Source organism: Mesoplodon densirostris, chromosome 16 (assembly GCF_025265405.1).
Source record: "Mesoplodon densirostris isolate mMesDen1 chromosome 16, mMesDen1 primary haplotype, whole genome shotgun sequence".
Lineage (NCBI taxonomy): Eukaryota > Metazoa > Chordata > Mammalia > Artiodactyla > Ziphiidae > Mesoplodon > Mesoplodon densirostris.
The window spans coordinates 64,913,123-64,934,052 of NC_082676.1; the positions used below are offsets into that span (position 1 = coordinate 64,913,123).

Below are 20,930 nucleotides of genomic sequence, written 5' to 3' on the forward strand. Positions count from 1 at the left end.
GTCTTTGGGTGCTCTAACTGGAGCTCAGGGGGTTAAATATGAGCAGGAAGGGAAGGGAGGGAGTGTGAGACCCCGGGATACTCGGGAGGCTCCTGGAGGAGGGTTGGCAGCTTGGGTTTGGTGAGCCCCAAGGAGGAGGCAGGGGAAAGACAGATGAATGGATGGGTGGATGGCCCCTTAACTTTATTAGGCCTCTAAGCCCTAAGTCAGAAGGGGCAGGGTGGGGGCATGTGTAGATCCCCACACAGACCAGGCAGCTGAGGGACCCCAGAGTCTGGCTTCAGGTCAGTTTCACTGCATCAGAGGCTGAGGCGAGCCTGAATCCAAGGGCTGTAAGTGGCCACACTGGTATAGACACCTGGACGGTTGGGCAGGGCACAGCCCTTGCCCCAGCTCACCACACCCACTAGGACCCAGCGCCCAGACCTCATGCAGGTCAGGGGTCCTCCAGAGTCACACTGCAGGAGAAAGAAGAGCTTAGGTCCCAGCCCTCCAGGGACTTTGGGTCCCAGGGCTGCAGTCCCCCAGGTGGTGCCTCTGGGTTGGGGTCCAGGACACTGAGCCCTGGAGGTGGTACCTCTTAGGTCCTGGGTTCTAAGGAGGTAGGGTGCTGGCCATAGGAGCATGGACTCCAGAGTTTCCAGGCAGCTTCTCACACCTGGCAGGCATCCTTCTGGCCCTCGACATAGCCGGTGCACAGGTTCCCTGGCAGCACGATGTGCTCGGCACGAGGAACACTGGTGCCCGTGTGGTAGAGGAGGTCACAGGTGCGAGTATCCAGCAGTGGCACCTGTACTCCCTGCAGAGGTTGCCACTCTGTGAGTGGCACTGGAGAAGAAGGGGGACTTCTAAGAGCTGGGAGACAGTGAGGTGGAAAAACTGTGAGGATGTTTGGGTCCCTGGAGGTCATGCTGGGTCCTGGATTGGGGCAGTGAGGGGCTGGGATTCCTGGTCAGAGAGAGGTGGAGAGAGATCGTCTGTCCCACCCCAATGCCCCAGTGCCCCGCCCTCTGCCTCACCTCCTGAGTGGAGGCTGCCCTAGCCAGTGACCCAGCATGGTGTGCCTGGTGGTGGGCAAGGCCCAGGCTCAGGCAGGCAGATGGGCTGGACTCATGTGCTCAAGGGCACTGGGCGGCAAAGCTGCAGCAACGCCAGGTCTCCTCGGGCCCTGTCCTCTGAGTAGTCCGGGGGCAGCAGCACCCTCCGCATGGGCACCAAGAGAACATGGGGCGAGGCGGGACCCAGGTGCAGTGCCCCGAGGCGCACGCGGTACTCAGATGGCAGCGCCCTCCGCCCTCCGGCATGACAGCAGAGGGTCTAGTTAAAGCAGCTCCTTCTCCACCCCCAGTAGGGCCCCCGTCCCCGCCACCCTCTCACTCAGAGCCTGGGGACCATGCTTCCGCCAAGTGGAGCGCCCCCTTCCGTGGGTCTTGCTCCACCCGCCCCTGCCCGCCTCGACGTTGAGCCCTCAGAGTAGGGGAATGCTCCTTGTCCAAGCCTGGGCTGCCTGCTCACCTCAGGAAGCAGTGTGCTGCCGTCAGCACCCACTGGGGGGCGGTAAGCGAGCCCACACACACATGTGCCCCGTGGTGCTGGATGCTCGCCTACCTCGGCCACTCTCCGTCCTGGGTGTCTCGGCCCCCCCACGATGAGACTTGACACGTGAGGCTGCCCGCAGGCTGTGAGAGGACAAGGGGAACTCAAGGGCGAGCAGAGGAGCGGGGAACTGGGAGGAGGATGGGGGCAGGGAGACACAGGGCTAAGGTTGGGGGGGGTTGGCACACTGGAGGAGGAAGCAGGGAAGGGACTGGATTATGGGTTTGGTGTCAGGTAACAGGGTGAGGGGAGGGAGGTCAGAGATTAGGAATGAGGGTGCCCTCTGGTTGGAGCCTTCAGAGAGAGGAGGACGATCTAGCCCCCCCAGAGGCCCTTTTGTCTTCCTTTAGACCCTGGTTGGTCCCAGACCTAGCCCTGTGGCCCAGGCTCTATGCCCTATGCCCAGGCCCCAGAGACCACCCCTGCCCCCCACCCGCTGTGAGATTTGGCCACCTTAGGTCTCCATACAAGCCCTGGAGCCCAGCCCCTCCCCCATCTTGTATTTCCATTGCCTGACAGCTGCTCCTGCGTGCCCCCCACCCCTAGACCCCGCAGCCCCTGGATTCTGTTCTCACTCTTGCAGCTGGTGTCCTTGCTAACTGGGCTGGGGGATGACCTGGGGGCTTAAAGACCCAGGAGGGGGTGGGGGCCTGGCCAGGAGGTAATTAAGGAGTTCAGGGCGGGGCTGTGGCTTCATCAGCCCAGCCTTGAACAAAGATCCTTTGAACAGTGCTTTTGAGGTGGCAGGAAAGGGACACCTGGGTTTCTCAAAGGAAACCTGGCTTGGGCCAAGGTGCACAGAACTGGGGGCGGGAGCCTGTGCCCAGCCAGGCATGGGGGGGTGGCGATGTGGGGTGGGGATGAACGGGGGCGGGGGTTGTTTCGGACAGGCCATGAAGCTCCAGAGGCTCCTTGACCGCTCATCTCTGAACCTGATCCTACCTCCTGGCTCCTTGCAGTGCTCAGTCCCTGGGGCTTCTGAGCGGCATTGTTCTGTCCAGAAATCCTGGCCGGGACAGCCTCATACAGAGCCCAGGCTCCAGGCCTTGCATAGCCCCCCCGAGCCCCAGCTCTGCACAGTTTTTTTTGTGGGGGGAGGGTAATGAATGTCTTATGAATATCTTGTTTAAACCTGGCAGCTCTCCTCGCTTAACCCTAGAGGCAGGAGCAGACTTGACCTTGGGAAACAGTCTCCTCTTCAATTTGGGGTGGCCAGGACAGCAAGGCTGCCGGTCTCGGGTGAGGCTGGGAGATGCTAGGGACAGGGCTCAGTTGGCGGGCTAGGCCTGGACTGTGCCCACCTCCCAGAAGGCTCTGGAACCTCCTTCTACCAAGTCAGCCAGCAGCCCTCCACTTGGTTCTTCCTCCTGGGGGCCTCCCTGCCCAGCACACCTCCTCTGCCACGTCACAGTGGGAGTTGATGTGCGATAGAGGAGGTTTGATTTGTTTGTCCTCCCTCCATGAGGCAGGGTCTGGGTCTCTGTCCCTGTCTTAGCTCAGGCTGCCAGAACAGAACACCACAGACTGGGGGCCTTAAACACAGCTTATTTCTCACCATTCTGGAGGCTGGAAGTCCAAGAACAAGGAACTGGCAAGATGGGTTTCCCTCTGAGGCCTCTTCTCTCGGCTTGTAGGTGGCTGGCATGTCACTGTGTGATCACACGGCCTCCTCTTTATGTCTGCTGGGCATGGGGGTGGTGCTGGTGTCTGTTTTTAGAAGAAGGACATTAATCTTATCGGATCAGAGCCCACCCTTATGACTTCATTTAACCTTAATTACTTCCACAAACAGTCACATTGGGGGTTAAGGCTTCAACATATAAATTTTGTAGAGGACACAGACATTCAGTGCATACCAGTCCCCCATGGCCTGAACAGTGCCCAGCACAGAGTGGGCACTGAGTATTTGGAAGTGAAAGGGGCCAGCAGGGCAACATGCTGGGAGTGAGGGTGAAGGATTTGAACGAGGGGACCCAGAGGCGAACCAGCCCCAGCCCCAGCCCCTCCACTCGAAGTGAGGGAGGGCAGCCTCAGGCCTGACCTCTGCTGTCCACGCTCTAGGAGCAGGCTCAAGCCCACGCTCAAGGACTCTGGAGTCAGCTTGTGGAATGCCCTCCCTCCAGCCCTGAGACCTTGGGAGAGTTTCCTCTTCTGTAAAACCCGCCTCCCAGGTGGTTGTGAAGATTAAGTGGGTTAGCCCACGCAGAGCTTGGAATAGTGCCTGGCTGATGTAAATGCTATAGAAGTGCCACAAGAATAAAAGAAGCACCTTCCCCAAGGCTCCTGACCTTTCGTTACCCTGGATTCAGCTGCCATTAGAGGGCTTGGCAGGAATGGAGCCAGGTGGGCAGTGTTCCCCTTGGTGCAGAGTTGCGGCAGCTGGAGAGGCAGGTGGGAGCAAGAGTGACCAGGGACCCTGGGAACACACAGCTATCTCTGGGGATATGGGCCAAACCTTGAGAGGGGAGTTCACTGGAAGGCGGGATGGAAGGAGCTGCGTGTCTGCCTGTTGCAATTTAGGTGAGGCGGGAAGCCTGGAGGACAGACACCTGGGTGCAGGGACCAGGAAACAAATTCCCACTGAGAAACTGGCTTATGGTGGGAGGATCTGGAACTGATTGAATATTGGACAATCAAACCTGAGAGGAGTAGGAAAGGAACCTCTTTCCAGGGGCTCACCCCAACCCAGCCCCTGTCTCAGATTGAGAAACTGAGGCACAGACCCCTGCTGGGCCCACATGCCCTTCAGTCCCACCCTTGAGTCACACTGCAGAAATGGCCCCTCGACAAATGTCATCTACTTGCCCTTCTCACAGCTATCCTTCTCAGGGCCACAGCTGAGTCATCCCCACCTTTTTCTGGTGCTGGACCTGTCCCCACTCCCAGGGGAGGGCAAATGACCCAAACGGGGGCATCAGCCCACCATGTCCTCCAGGTCACAGTGATTGATCAAGAGGTGACACATGACCCCAGACCAGCCAATCAGAATCCTTCCCTGGATTTTTACCCTGGAGGAAGGAGAGAGGACCCCTTGGGGCCCAGGCAGGGGGCAGCCACAGCTGCAGCCACTGGCGAGGACTCTCAGCTGGCCTGAGAGCCTGCAACCTTCCAGGCTGAGAAAGAGTGTCCTGTGGAGCTGGAGCTCCTCATTCCAGTCATCCTCGCTCTTGGTGGGCTGTCCTTTACCCTTCTAAAGCAACTCTCCTTCACTCATGCTGGTACTAGGGGATTCTTTTGCTTACAACCAAAGTCTTTAAATGCCAAGGATGAAAACAAAATAACAGTTCAATAAAGGTGGAGGGGAGGTGCGCCCTGAGCTGGCTGCCCTGTCAGTGTGTTTCAGTATGGCGGTGCCCAGCCCACCATCTGCAGCACAGAACTCATCTCTGACAAGTGCCCAGCCCTGCCCTTGGCCAGATCCCAGGGGCACCCTGTAGACCTGGCAGCAGGAGGAGGTGGGAGGGGGTGGCCTTACCAGGATCCAGGTGGTGTGCTCACTGATGTCCCAGCAGAAGCTGGGCCCTTTGGGACGGCCACAGCCAGACCCCACACCATGCTGACTCAACAACCAGGGGTCATCCAAAGCAGCCTGAAGGGGGACAAAGGTATGGGGGGAGCCAGGCCAGGGGGAGGGGCATGCCGTGGCACCTGGCTGGAGTCCTCTTGAGCCTCTGGGTAGGTGGCCCTGAACAGGACCCTATGGGTGGACGTGCGCCTGGGCGGGCTTGAAGGTATTTCTGTGGATGAGTCTGTCACATGGGCACTGGGCCACCAGAGGCTACTCTGCCTGCGCTGGAGGAGGGGCAATGTCCAGGCAGGCCTGCAGGGCAGCGTCACAGTGTGGCCGGTCTGGGGCCAAGCGCTTAATAGGCATTAAATCACACCGTCCTCCAGTAACACATGGGACACCAGGACAGTGAGTGTTCTGCTTGGGGTCAACTCAGAGGGCCTTTGGGGGAGGTGAGTGGGGGCACCCTCAGGTTTTGGCTGTTGGGGAGGGCAGATGGGGGGAGTGGAAATCTCAATGCAGGTGAGTCTTACAGGAGACCTGGGAGACCCCACCCGCCTGGTACCTGCTGGCCCCTGAGTCAGGCCATGCAGTGAGAGGTGGACACAGGCCCTTGTGAGCTGAGTGACTTGAATGGTTCTCTCACCTTGCTGGGCCTCAGTTTCCTCACTGTGATGAGGGGGAAGAGAAGCTCCAGCCTTGTAGGGCTGCCAAGGGGCATGAAGCCTGAGCGTGGTGTCCTACAGCCTGTGTGGCTGTCCAGGTGGGCAGAGGCGAGGAGGGCACCCTCCCAAGACTCCTCCACCTGCCTCTTCACAGAGACCAGCTCTCAATCAACCAGAACTTCTCATACCTTCTGCTCTCATAGCACCTCTGGATCTCATGAAAACAAGATCTGCCCGAGCAGTTCCAAGCAGCCCAAGCCGGCCCCGCTGGCCTGGTCCCTTGGCCATGCTGAGGCTGGGTTCTGGGACCCCAGCACTGGGGTGGGGGGGAGGTGACACGCTTGATGCTGCCCCTCCACCCAGGCCACCTATGGAGCTTGGAGCCCCCATGCCCCCAGGACAAGCCTCAACCACAGGGAGTCAGGAGAGAAGGGGCCATGCCAGGTCCTTGTCCCCCACAGGCAATGCTGAGGTGTGTCCCCGTGATTTCTCAGGGGATCCCGGCCAGGCAGTGCCTCAGCTGCCCACAAGGGTAACCTCATCTGGGCAAAGGTCATTGGCTCTCACCCCTCCTGCCTCAGTTTCCCCACTCTTCACTGAGGCTTCTTGGTATCGCCTCCCAAATAAATTACCTGCACCCTTGTCCTGGTCCCGGGTCAGCCTTTGGGGGACCGTGGTGAGACCAGGGGCATCTGGCGTCTGTGTGGTGGGGAACACGGCATGAGCGCTGGGGGTGTTTGGAGGCGTTTCCTCCACTGCACCCCACTCCAGCCTTCCTAGCCCCCAGGGACCCTGTTGCTACTTATGTCCTCCTGTAAATTATCTTCTTTTTTAAAAATATTTATTTTTTGGCTGCACCAGGTCTTAGTTGCAGCACACGGGATCTTTGTTGCAGGATATCTTTAGTTGCGGCATGAGTGTTCTAGTTCCCTGACCAGGGATTGAACCTGGGCCCCTACATTGGGAGCACAGAGTCTTAACCACCGGACCACCAGAGAAATCCCTGTAAATTATCTTTCTGATTGAACTAACCTGAGAGGGTTCTGTTGTTTGCAACCAAAGCCTGTATAGCACAGATGGGTGACGATGGTTTAGGAGTTCAGGAGCGGTCTTAGGGTAGATGGGACATGGGTAACAGTGAGGGTGTCCAGGAATCCACCCAGGGCCATAGAACGTGGTGCAAGGCATCAACATGAACATGCACACGTTTATTAGCAAAGGGGACAGAAGGGGACTGGGCCTGGTCCAGCAGGCAGTCCTGCCACTGGCGTGCCCCCAGCCCTTGGCGAATGTGTCTGGAGCTGCAGTAACTACTGCACCCTCATGGGCTTATGTGTGCACAGGCCAGCTACAGGAGTCAGGGAGCCCAGAGCAGAGCGAGGGGCAGCAGCAACTGAGAGAGTTCTGGCCTGGGTGTGCTGCGGCCCACGAGCATCTGAATCCAGTTGAAGTAACTACTGACATTGGTGTAGATGCTGGCCCGGTTGCGCCTACCACAGCCCACTCCCCCGCTCATGATTCCAATCGGAATCCACAGCCCATTCTTTTCACAGACCAAGGGTCCGCCTGGGTCACCCTGGGAAGCAGTGTGGGTGAGCAAGACCTGGGGTGGGGCAGGAGGGGCCAGTGGAGACGCTGATAGAGCAGGAGGGGCTGTGGAGCTGGGCAGACTGGCTGCAAATCCCACTCCTCCCCTGGAAGCAAACAAACCTCAGTTTCTGCATCTGCAAAGGGGGGCAATAGTCTATCCACTCAATTTCACATAAGGATCAAAGGAGGAACACTTAATGTAAAACGGGAAGCTTGTTTTATAGGCTGGATAAATGAGGTCTACAATGATTTTCTCATGAATAAACTCTAAGGGTGGATTGGTAGGGGTCAAGGTGGTTGCTCTCAGGCCCAAGATTGGGAGGGGTGGTACCCAGTTTCAGTATGGCCCTCACTGGGGCAGGGGTACTCACTTTGCAGGTGTCAGTGTTGCCGTCCTCAGAGCCAGCACAAATCATATTATTACTGCTGTGACTGCGGTAAGCAGGCTGATGGAACGGGTAGGAACACCGGGATTTGTTTTTGATGGAGACTCGCACTTCCTGAAGATTGTAGGGAGGTAGCAGGTCTGTCAGGGGTTGAGAGTGGGAGAGAGAAAGACAACAACCTTAGCCTCTCCTCTGCCATCTGGGGAAAGGGGGTATGAAGGGGAGTGGACTTCCTGGAGTACCCACAGTACCTGGGACATTGCCCTGGATTCCTCTGTTCTAGTCCAGCACCCAGCATGTGGTGGGTGATGAACAATATCACAGAAGGACCCAATGGATGGACAGGCTGTCACAGTACCTCCCTGAGGCTTGGTTTCCCTCCCTGTAGCCTGCAGATGACAGGCCCTGCCTGAGCCAGTGGGGAGAGACCATGGCTGAAGCATACACAGGGGGAGGGGCTGATGCAGCTGACCTTGTTTATAATTAGTATAGCTGCAGGATCCAGGCTGAAGTTTTCCCAAATTTGATGAAAGATATGAATCTACACATTCAAGAAGGTGAACAAATTCCAAGTAGGATAAACACAAGGAGATCCACACTGAGATACATTTTCATCAAAATATCAAAACACAAAGACAAAGGGAGAATCTTGTAAACAGTGAGAGAGAAGCTACACATCAAGTATAAGGACGTTCAACAAGATTGACAGCCACATCCTTTTCAGACACCCTGGAGGCCAAAAGGCAGTGCAATGACATATGTAAAGTGCTAAGAGACTAAAACAGTCAATCAAGAATTCTAGATCAGGCAAAACTATCCTTCAAAAAAAATGAAGGTGAGATTAAGATATTCCCAGATAAGCAAATGCTGAGAGTGCTCATCATTAGTAGGCCTGCCCTACAAGAAATGGAAAAGGGAGCCCTTCAGGATGAAATGAAAGGGCAGTAGCCAGTAACTTAAACCCATAGGAAGAAATAGAAAACACTGGTAAATGTAACTACACAGGTAAACATACAAGCCAGTATTATAGTTTTGGTTCATACCTTTTTTTGCTATACAATTTAAAAGACAAATGCAGGGCTTCCCTGGTGGCGCAGTGGTTGGGAGTCCGCCTGCCGATGCAGGGGACCTGGGTTCGTGCCCCGGTCTGGGAGGATCCCACATGCCGCGCAGCGGCTGGGCCCGTGAGCCATGGCCGCTGAGCCTGCGCGTCCGGGGCCTGTGCTCCGCAATGGGAGAGGCCACAACGGTGAGAGGCCCACGTACTGAAAAAAAAAAAAAAAAAAAAGACAAATGCAATTTAAAAGACAATAATTGTAAATCTGTTACACAGAGATTGGTTACACAATATATAAAGATACGGTTACACAATATATAAAGATGTAAACTGTGACAATAACAACTTGAGAAGAATAGAGTTGTATAGGAACAGAACTTTTGTATGCTATTGAACCTAAGTTGATATTAATTCAAAATAGACTGTTATAAGTTTAAGTTATTAACTGTAATCTCCAGGGAAACTGCTGAGAAAATAACTAAAAAATATACAGAACAGGAAATGAGAAGGAAATCAATACAGTACACTAATAAAAATCAAACACAAAAAGGAGGAAATAAGGAACAAAAAAGATATAAGACTTAGGTATAGATATAGATATGATATAGATATAAGATATCTATATCTTCTACACCTGACAAAATATAGAAAACAAATTGAATAATGGTGGAATTAAATCCTTCCCTATCAGTAATTAATTTTAATGTAACTATTAAACACTCCAATTAAAAGGCAGAGATTGGCAGAATGGATTAAAAACAGAGATCCAACTATATCCTGTCTACAAGACAATAATTTTATTATTTTTAAATTTTTTTATTTTTAAAAATTTATTTATTTATTATTTTTGGCCGCATTGGGTGAGCTTTCTCTAGTTGTGGCAAGTAGGGGCCACTCTGTTGCGATGCACAGGCTTCTCATTGTGGTGCTTTCTCTTGCTGCGGAGCACAGGCTCTAGGTGCGCGGTCTTCAGTAGTTGTGGCACATGGGCTCAGCAGTTGTGGCTCGTGGGCTCTAGAGTGCAGGCTCAGTAGTCGTGGCGCATGGGCTTAGTTGCTCCGTGGCATGTGGGATCTTCCCAGACTGGGGCTCGAACCTGTGTCCCATGCATTGGCAGGCAGATTCTTAACCACTGCACCACCAGTGAAGCCCAACAATAATTTTAGATCCAAAGGTAAATATAGGTTTAAAGTGAAAGGTTGGAAAAAGAGATTCCATGCAAACAGTAACCAAAAAGAGCTGAGGTTGGTATACTAATGTCAGAGAAAATGGATTTTCAGTCAAAACATGTTACAAGAGTCAAAGGAGGGGGACTTCCCTGGTGGTCCAGCAGGTAAAACTCTGTGCTCCCAATGCAGGGGGCCTGGGTTTGATCCCTGGTCAGGGAACTAGATCCCACATGCATGCTGCAACTTAAGAGTCTGCATGTTGCAACTAAGAAGTCTGCATGCCACAACTAAGAAATCCCACATGCCGCAACTAAGTATCCCGCATGCCGCAATGAAGATCATGCATGCCGCAACTAAGACCCAGCGCAGCCAAAATAAATAATAAATAAATATTTTAAAAAAGAGTCAAAGAAGGACATTATATGTTGATAAAAGTGGCAAGTCCTCAAGATATAATAATTATAAATATCTACACATCTAACAACTGAGCCCCAAAATACATGAAGCAAAATTGATGTAACTGGTGGGAGAAATAGACAGTTCTACAAGAACAGTTGGAAACTTCAATGCCCCACTTTTATTAATGGATAGAACAACCAGAGAGAAGATCAGTAAGATAACAGAGGACTTGAACAGCATTATAAAGCAGCTAGACCTAAAAGACATATACAGAACAATCCACCCAAAAAAGAGCAGAATACACATTCCTTTCAAGTGGATGCAAAACATTCTCCAAGATAGATGACATGTCAGGCCACAAAATAAGTTGCAATAAATTAGAAAAGATTGACATCATAGAAAACAGTGGATTGAGGCTAGAAATCAATAACAGAAGGAAAACTGAAAAATTCACAAATATGTGGAAATTAAACAACATACTCCTAACCAATGGGTCAAAGAAGAAATCACAAGGAAAATTAGAAAGTACTTTGAGATGAATGGAAATAAAAGCACAACATACCAAAACTTATGGGATGCAGCAAAAGCAATTCTCACAAGGAAATTTATAGCTGGAAATGCCTATGTTAATAAATGAGAAAAATCTCAAATCAACAATCTAACTTAAGGAACTAGAAAAAAAAAGAGCAAATTAAACCCAAGGGTAGAAGAAAGGAAATAATAAAGAGAGGAATGGAAAAAAATCAAACTAGGGAACAGAAAAACAATAGCGAAAATCAACAAAACCAAAAGTTGGTTCTTTGAAAGATCAACAAAATTGACGATGAAAGTGGGGACATTATTACTGGCCTTAAAGAAAAATTAAGGACTATAAGTGAATACTATGAACAATTGTATTCCAACAAATTATATAACCTAGAGGAAATGGACAAATTCCTAGGAACACACAAAATACTAAAACAGACTCAAGAAGAAATAGAAAATCTGAACAGACACATAACAAGTAAAAAGATTTAGTCACTAGTCAGAAACCTCCCAATGAAGAAAAGCCTTGGGCCAGATGGCTTAAATGGTGACTTCCATCAAACACAGGAAGAAATTAACATCAATCCTTCTTCCAAAAAACAGAAGAGGAAGGAACACTTCCTAACTCATTCCATGAGACTGGCATTACTGTGACACCAAAGCCCAAGTAAGTTATCACACACAAAAAGAAACTACAGACCAACATATATGGCAAAAATGGTCAACAAAATACCAGCAAACTGAATCCAGCAGCATATTAAAAGAATTCTACACCACAACCGAGCGAGATTTATCCAGAGTGCAAGGTGGGTTCAACATACGAAAATCAATCAATATAACATACTACAGACTACAGTAATAGAATGAAGGAAAGAAAAAACCCCACATGGTTATCCTAATTGATGCAGGAAAATCCAACACTTTCATTATAAAAACACTAAATAAACTAAGGATAGAGAGAACTTCCTTAACATGATAGAGATCATATGTGAAAAACCCACAGCTACAGAATTGTGAAAGACTGAAAGCTTTCCCCCTAAGATCAGGAAAAAGACAATGATGTCAGTTTTTTGTCACTTCTATCTAACATTTTAGAATGTTGGAAGTTCTAGTCAGAGCAATTAGGCAAGAAAAGGAAATAAAACACGTCCAAGTTGGAAAGGAAGAAGTAAAACTAGGTCTATTCACAGATGACATGATCTTACATATAGAAAATAATGAAGAGTATACAAAGAAGGACTATAATTAATAAATGAATTCAGCAAATTTGCAGGATCTAAAATCAAGACATAAAAGTCAGTTATATTTCTATACACTACCAATGAACAATTTCAAAAGGATATTAGAAAAGAAATTTCATTTTACGATAGCATCAAAAAGAATAAAATAGGGCCTCCCTGGTGGCGCAGTGGTTGAGAGTCCGCCTGCCGATGCAGGGGATACGGGTTCGTGCCCCGGTCTGGGAGGATCCCATATGCCGCGGAGCGGCTGGGCCCGTGAGCCATGGCCGCTGGGCCTGCGCATCCGGAGCCTGTGCTCCGCAACGGGAGGGGCCACAACAGTGAGAGGCCCGCATACCGCAAAAAGAAAAAAAAAAAAAGAATAAAATAGTTAGATTTAATTGAGGACCTGTACACAAAAAACTACAAAACATTGCTGAAAGAAATTAAAGAAGACATAAATAAATGGAAACGTATCTTCTGTTTATGGACTGGAGACAATATTATTTAGAAGACAATACTCCCCCAAAGCAATCCACAGATTCAATGCAACCCCTATCCAAATTCCAATGGCCTTTTTAGTGGAAATTGACAAGCTCATCCTCACATTTAGAGGGACTATCAAGAGACCCCAAATAACAAAACCAATATTTGAAAAAGTAAACAAAGTTGGAGAATACACACTTCCCAATTTCAAAACATACTTGGAAGCTACAGGAATCAAACAATGGGGTCCTAGCAAATGGATAAACATACAGACAAACGGAATAGAATTGTGAGTCTAGAAAATAAACCCATCCTTCTTTGGTCAACTGATTTTTGACAAGGGTGCCAAGATAATTCAGTGGAGTAGAGAATAGTCTCTTTAACAAATGGTGCTGGGACAACTAGATATCCAAATGCAAAAAATGAAGTTGGACCCACTATTTCGCACCATAAACAAAGATCAAGTCAAAATAAATCAAAGAGGGCTTCCCTGGTGGCACAGTAGTTGAGAGTCCGCCTGCCGATGCAGGGGACATGGGTTCGTGCCCTGGTCCTGGAAGATCCCACATGCCGCGGAGCAGCTGGGCCCCTGAGCCATGGCCGCTGAGCCTGCGCGTCCGGAGCCTGTGCTCCGCAACGGGAGAGGCCACAACAGTGAGAGGCCTGCGTACCGGAAAAAAAAAAAAAAAAAAAAGAATCAAAGATATACATATAACAGCTAAAACTATAAAACTCTTCAAGAAAACATGAGGGTAAATCTTCATGACCTTGAATTTGGCAATGATTTCTTCGACATGACACCAAAAGCAAAAGCGCCAGAGAAAAAATAATCTGAACTTCATCAAAATTAAAATATTCTGTGCATCAATAGATACTATCATGAACTTGAAAAGAGGTGTGGTCCACGAGTCTTGGCTCAGCCCTGCATCTGAAGTGCTCTTCCCCCATCAACACCAGGGACTGACAACATGGAACAACCTGGAAGGAAGGAGCTATGATGCCTCTTTCGAAGAAACTGAAGATTTAAGTAAGAGGATTCAAAACACAACCTTCTGACACTAAAGCCTACCTGTTCTGCAGAACCTCAGCTAGGTCTTCATTTCAACTCTCAAACCTTTAGCTCTTCATCCTTTTCCTGGAGATTATTGCCTCTTTCCTGGCATCACTTGGCTCTCTAAGCATCATGAACCCCATTAAGCCAACTGGTCTTACCCTTAGCTACATATTAGATTCACCCGGGATGCTTTAAAATATCCCAATGTCTGTGCCACATCCCAGACCAATTAAATCCATGGAGTGAGACCCAGGAACCAGTTTAAAAAAAAAAAAAAAGAAGAAAAAAGGAAAAAAAAACCCCACAGAATAGGAAAAAATATTTGCAAATCATATATCTAAAGAGGGTCTAGTATTCAGAATATATAAAAACGATTACAACGTCACAACAAAGGCAACTCAGTTTAAAAATGGGTTGGGGGGCTTCCCTGATGGCGCAGTGGTTGAGAGTCCGCCTGCCGATGCAGGGGACTCGGATTCGTGCCCCGGTCCGGGAAGATCCCACATGCCGCGGAGCGGCTAGGCCCGTGAGCCATGGCTGCTGAGCCTGCGCGTCCGGAGCCTGTGCTCAGCAACGGGAGAGGCCACAACAGTGAGAGGCCTGTGTACCGCAAAAAAAAAAAAAAAAAAAAAAGAACCAATGGATGGACAAACTGTTATAGGTTTCCCTCTCTGTAGCCTGCAGATAACAGGCCCCGGGGAGAGACAGGGGAGAGACCGTAGCACTCCTGAGGGCAGGGCTAGTGCAGCTGAGATGGTTTAGGATTAACACAGTCCAGCGCCCAGGTGCCTGAGGAGGTGGGGCAGCCCTGGTGCACTCTCTCCCCGTGCATTTGCGCATGCCCGGCCCCCCAGGATGCAGTTCGATCAAGCCCCATTCTCAGGTAAAGAAAGATTCAGGAGCAAGATTGCCCTCCCCCACCCCCAGCAAAGTATCAGGGAACTGCCAGAGCCTGATATGATCCCAGATCTGTCCAGTTCCTAAGTCTGGGGCCGAATCACCTCCTTATCCTGCAGAGGATGGTGACCACAGTAACACTGAAAGCTGGTCTGTAAATAGAGCTTCCTGGCTGCCGGGCGCTCTGCTAAGCCCTCATGTATGAACGCTTTTAAGCCTCAGAACTACCCTCTCAGGTGGGAGCTATTATTATGCCATTTTTACAGATGAGGAAGCTGAGGCACAGTGAGATGAAGTGCCTTGCCCAAGGTTTCCCAGCTAGTACAGAGTATATCAGGGCTGGGGGGTGGGGGACAAGAAGTCACCTTCTACCTGTGAGAGTGAGGGTTCAGGCTGGGGCTGGGTGTTACCACCTGTCAGCCGTGGGGAGGGAGCAGAGTCTGCCTGGCTAGGCTCCTTGGCTCACACCCGTTCAGCCCTTTGGGCCCAGGCAGTCTGCACAGGGGCACTTTCTCCAGCCCCTTCAGGTGAAGGGAAAGGACAGGGCAGGTCTCCTGTCGACTCCTCTATCTGCCCCCTGCCAATTCCAGGTGTGCTACCCTCTCCGGGCCAGTGAGCCCTGGCTTCTCCATTGAGCCCTGGGGCCTTGGGCAATTTCCATACCTCTCCAAGCTTGCTCATCTGTAAAGTAGGTATAAAAATGTTCCCAGCCTCATTGGCAGGTAGGCTCCAGAAGGAAGATAGTCCCTGGAACACAGAACAGTGCCAGGGACACAGAGCACATGAGAGGAGCTTTATCTATATGGTTGCTGTGGTTAAGGGTGAGGCAGGGCCACGCTGGACCAGGGAGCAGTATGAGGCGCCGTCCAGTCCATCAGGCTAGAGCCCCCGGAGCCCCTCTGGGGGGCCTGTGTCCAGCGGTTTCAGAGGATTGTGGTGAGAGAGAAGCAGGTGGCAGCTCATGACAGCGCAAGGAGCCCCACAGAGATTCAGTGGGGGGCCAAGGCTGGAGCATGGCTTGACATTTCAAGGAGAGAAAAAGAGCTGGCACTCCAGGACAGGAGGCCACTCTGGCAGGTGCAGAAGGGATGAAGAAGCCAGAGTGGGAGGCTGGCTGGCGGTGGGGGTGGTGGTGAGCACCCTGCTGGGGTGGAAAGGCGGCCTTCCTGAAACAGCCCTCCCCAGCCCCACCCCTGCAGGCTGGGGCTTCGGGCCTGGGCCAGCGAGCCACCCTCTCTGGCTTCTGGCGAGCCACCCTCTCTGGCTTCTGGCTCACAGTATCCGGAAGGGAGGGGGAGCTGGGTGTGTATACAGAAAGCACTGCTCTTTAGAGGGGAGCAAGAGTGGAGAGCCACGGACTTCCCTGGTGGTCCAGTGGTTAAGACTTCGCCTTCCAGTGCAGGGGGTGTGGGTTCCATCCCTGGTCCAGGAGGTAAGATCCCACATGCCTCGTGGCCGAAAAAACCAAAACATAAAAAAACAGAAGCAATATTGTAACCAAATTCAATAAAGACTTTTAAAAAATGGTCCACATCAAAAAAAAATCTAAAATTAAAAAAAAAAAAAAAGAGGACTTCCCTGGTGACGCAGTGGTTAAGAATCCACCTTCCAATGCAGAGGACACGGGTTTGAGCCCTAGTCCGGGAAGATCCCACATGCCACGGAGCAACTAAGCCCGTGTGCCACAACTATTGAGCCTGCACTCTGGAGCCCGTGAGCTACAACTACTGAGCCCGCGTGCTGCAACTACTGAAGCCCACGTGCCTAGAGCCCATGCTCCGCAACAGGAGAAGCCACCGCAATGAGAAGCCCGCGCACTGTAACAAAGAGTAGCCCCCGCTGGACACAACCAAAGAAAACCCGTGCAAGACCCAACGCAGCCAAAAATAAATACATTTATATTAAAAAAAAAGAGTGGAGAGCCAGTGTGGAGAGGATGCTGAGCAGGCCAAAGAGGTGATGCTGCCAAGGTGGGGGCCACTGAGGCTGGTGCAGCTAGAATGAGTGGACATGACATTGCTGCCCTCCCCCTCCCCAGACCCATCTGTCCCCAGCCTCACCCTGATCTTCTTCAATGTCTGCCCAGCTGGTCACCCAGCAGTCAGTCTGGTTCTCAAACTCAGAGGAGGAAGCCATGAGACAGATGGGCTGGATGTACTTGGTGTAGGTAACGGAGGAGGACAGCTTCAGCAGGCCGATGTCATACGATGCAGCCCCCAGATAATTGGGGTTCAAAAAGATCTACTCCACGTTGTAACGGTTGTAGTAGGCTTGCAGGTTCCAAATGGACGGTGTGGCAGACAGCTTGCCAAACTGGACCGACCATTCATAGGGATCTCTGTTGCTGGCAGGGGAGGAGAAAGCCGTCAGGGGTCCTCAGAGGGAGGGTGGGCCACCTGAGCACACCTGGGGCTGCTCCCTGAGCTGAGACCCCCGGGCTGCTGCGGGGCCCACCCCAGACACCATTAGCAGGTCTTTCTTTGACCAAAGAGGCCAGGGTAAAAACGGGGAGAGCCCAGACAGCCCCAAACAAAGTCCCACACCTGGGGACTTGGGGGGGTTGGCAGGAGGGTGCCTCCCCTGCCACCTCGTCTGGCCAGTCAGTCAACCACCTGTCACCTCCAAGAGCCCTTCTCAAAAGGCAACGAGCAGGTGCACGGGCGTCACAGCAGGCTGGGCTCAAAACAGCTTCCGGGGCCACTGTCACCACAGGCCAGGCTCTGTGTCCAGCACTTACTTCAGCCCATTCCTCCCCCGGCGGGGGGCGGGTGTCTCCTCCGCTAGGAGGTGGGGTGAAGAAGGTGGAGGTTGGTGGTGCCATTTGGGGACAAGTGAAGCGAGAAAGAAAAGAACAAGACAAACAAATGTGCGTGGGAATGTTCTGGGAGAACGTTCTGGTAGAAACCGCACAGGGTTTCCTCCCGGAGCGCCCTGGGGGACTCGCGTGGGTGCGTAACGGGCTGCAGCCTGGACTGGGCCTCAGGAGCATACGAGGGCCGTGTCCACGTGGGGCATGCGCGCAGGTCCTGGTGCAGACCCAGGGCCCGGGGTCAGCGGGCTGCCTGCCCCCAGACTCACTTTTGGAAGCAGTGCGCGGCCGAGAGCACCCAGCGTCGGTTCAGCAGGCTTGCCCTGCAGTAGTAGGAGCCCCATAGGCGCAGGCTGCCCTGCCACGGCCAGTGCCCAAGCTCTGCATCCTTTCCACCCACTATGCGTGTCGGGACAGTCCGTTGGCCACATGGCCCTGGGATGGACAGACAGACACCAGGCTGAGCTGCGGGAGGCAGGCCCACCCCGTCCACCCTCACCCACCGGGTGCGAGAAGGGAAAGGGCGCCCCGGGGAAACGCGCGTCCAGGGGTCTTGCCGCCCAGGAAGAAGGGGACGCTGGGGACCTGCCCCACGTGGTCCACAGGCGCCCGCCCCTCCCCCACACCCAGGCGGGGGGGCCCCATCAGTTACACGCGAGCATAGAAGAGTTCTCGAAACCTGGGGCGGGGAGAGGAAAAGATGAGTCGCCTTTCGCGCTCCGGCTCAGGTGCCCTGCGCAGGGAAGCGCGCCCCATGGACGCCTTACCTGGAAGCAACAGGTCCCTATCCCGCAACGCTGCGGGTAGGAGAGAAAGTGAGCTCCCCTTGGTCTCCACGCGCCCCACCTTTCCCCCATCACCCCTAGCTGCGCCGGCAGCCCCCGCCTCAGCTCTCCCTGCCTCTCGATTTCGACCCGCACCAACAGCTGCGCAAGCAGCAGCGCCCCGACCTGCGCGCCCATGGCCTCTTCTTCCCGCCGCCTGGCGCCCCCTCTGCTTCCGCCAGCTCCAAGGCCCGGTTGGGGCGCCCCCTCGGGGAGAGGGAGCCACGGGAACCCTGGCCACCCCCTTCCCTCAGCTTGACCTCTCTGGTCCAAGGGCAGTTTGGGAAACTGGGACGTCACAGTGCCCCGGCTTTGAGCTTCTACTGGGGCTCGGTCCCCCAACTACGTACCTTGTTATGGCCCAGGAGTCAGTGTACCCAGACGATCCCTTACTTGTCTGCGACCCTGGGGGCCTGGCTGCCCCCAATGCTGCCCTCTTTTCTACCCATTCCTTCCGCTAGGAAGGACCAAGGACCTGCCCCACAGCCAGGACTCCCGTGAAAGCACATTAGCAAGTCCTCACTGAGACCCCCATTGGGGGTCTCGCACTGTTGGGCTAAGCCAGGAAGAGAAGATCCCTCACAAGCCTTTCTTGGGGAAATGATGATCTTGGGTCTTGTCCCTCCCTGTGCGGCCTCAGGCTAGTCCCCACGTGCGGCCCAGGCTGCCCCCTGGTGGCAGGCCCCGGCCCCTTTTATCATCCTCCTCAGGATTCAGTCTTGAAAGTTGAAACTTCCTTTCACAAACTTTCTTGCCCTGGGTCCTGGGGGGAAGGAAATTGCCAAAGAAAGGGAGAGAGAGACGTCGCTGGGTTGTTCATCCCAGCGTCCCTGTGACCGGTGACTCTACAAACTGGGAACCTGGGAAGGCTGTGCCTGCTTGGTGCCCCTCTGTGTGTCCTGAACACTACCCGGGATGTGGAGGTGTTCACGGAGTGATGAGTCCCCCAGCATTGGCTTCTTGGGGTCCCTCCAGGCAGGGGAGCCAGTCTAGACTTGAAGGAATATCCACAGGTGTGTATCCCCCTCGGGAGCCCTGGGTCTTGGGCCCAGCCCGGCAGCACCCTCAGCAGGGCCTGGGTGGTGACTGCCGAGGGAATGAGCCGCTGGAGGCAGGAGCAGGCAGAGCAGGTTCCCTGCCTGGCCAAGCGGGAAAGAGGGTTCCCAGATGGTGTCCTTGACCCGGGCACACTGGTGGAGACAAGGGGGAGACGCCTGATGCTTGGGGACAACGGAAACTTCTGCAGAGGATGAAGCCAGCCTGTCAGCAAACCTCCTGGACTTCACACACTGCAGAGGGAACAGTGGGCATGGGCTCTGGCTGGTGGACACAGGGGCAGACTGCGTGCAGCAAGGGCTGGAGTTTTCCCCTAAGAAGGTCCCCCTCTGTGGCCTTTGGCACCGCAGCGCTTGTGACTGGCCAGTCACTGTGAGCTCCCTGGATCAGGGCTAAGTTTTGCTCCTTGCACAAGATGAGACACAGTGCCATCACCTAACTTCCAGTGCTGTGGGGACAGCCCAGGAACTCCTCCTCCCCTGAAGCCTGAAGGATCGCTTAAGCCGCAGGTCCTGTGCAATCCTCGGGGCTGCCTACGGCTCTTGAGAGCTCTCTCCTCCCTCTGACCACCTGCCTGTCTCCTGCCCCTACTGTCCTTTCCTGGTGAATGCCATGCCTGCTCCAGCCTTGGGCCGGCCTCTCCCTGCAGACCCCTCGTCCAGATGGTCACGCAGCAGGCTTCTTCTGGGCCTTCAAGTCTCAGTGCTAATGTCACCTCCTCAGCTAGGCTTTCCCTGTCCCCCTCCCATCTAAAGCCAACCCCATATGCCCCCACTGACTGTCCTTCTCACTGACCTGTTGTATTTCCTCCCTAGAACTTAGCAATGCCCAAAATGATCTTGTTCGGTTCTTTGGGTGTGTAGCTGTCGGCTCCCTCCAGGGACTGCATGTGACACACCCAGTGAATGTGGAATTGAAGGGCTGATGGAGGACCCAAAGGGCCCCACTCCTGCTCCTCTGCCCTGCGCAGCGGCTAACAGGGGTCCCCACTCACACACACAGGGTCCCAGCCCTGTGCTCCCTCCTCCAGCTACCGGCTTACATTTCTCCAGCCAGTTCCTGGGCTCCCCTGGAAAGACCGGGGCTGGGGAAAGAGGGAAAGAGGTAAAGAGCAAGCCCAGCCTGGCCCCGAGCCCTCACCATCCACGTCAGGGTGATGTGGATTCCCCCGCAGCCCTGCCAGGAACCCCAGGATATGTTACTGCTCTGCTGGCCACTGAGCCAGGGACAGGGCTTCTGGGGAGAGTGGGCTCGGGCAAGCCCCGGGGTTTGCAGCCCTCAGATTCCCAGTCTGAAAAATGGAGGTAACAGTAATGTGCACCTTGCAGGGCTGCTGTGAGCATCTGGTGACGCCCTGTGGTTAAGCTCCTACACATGGAAGATACTTTCTCATGCATCCCTCTGGGGATGCAAGGCACAGGGAGGATCACCAAGGCAGAGGAATGTCCTTCCGCCAGCTAGGCTTTACTGCCTCTCAGACAGACACGTCTGCAAAGGCACCAGCCCAGCACTGGGCGCTGGAAACCCCAGTTCCAAGAGTCCCAGAAACCACCCAAGGAATCCTTGAACGTGGGTGCTCCTTGAGACTCAGCCTTGAATGGTGGGTGAGAAGCAGGTTCTGTCCCTGGGGGTCCACAGGGTGGCAAGGAGGGAGAGAGGGCATCTTGGGGCCCCCTGGGGACACATGAG

At 53.2% G+C, this 20,930-nt stretch overlaps 2 protein-coding genes across 2 annotated transcripts; both read right to left on the reverse strand.

Moving 5' to 3' along the window:
- Window positions 1–299: 299 nt before the first annotated feature.
- PRSS33 (serine protease 33) lies at window positions 300–3,463 on the reverse strand. Its single transcript, XM_060079237.1, is given in 7 exon segments — window positions 300–458; window positions 659–828; window positions 1,020–1,288; window positions 1,516–1,643; window positions 1,645–1,679; window positions 2,109–2,212; window positions 3,453–3,463. Coding segments are annotated over 7 exon segments (876 nt in total).
- Window positions 3,464–7,126: 3,663 nt separating this feature from the next.
- On the reverse strand, window positions 7,127–18,006 carry LOC132476984 (testisin-like). The gene is given in 5 exon segments (XM_060079238.1): window positions 7,127–7,345; window positions 7,731–7,885; window positions 16,613–16,896; window positions 17,631–17,796; window positions 17,865–18,006. Coding segments are annotated over 5 exon segments (966 nt in total).
- Between the last annotated feature and the right edge of the window lie 2,924 nt (window positions 18,007–20,930).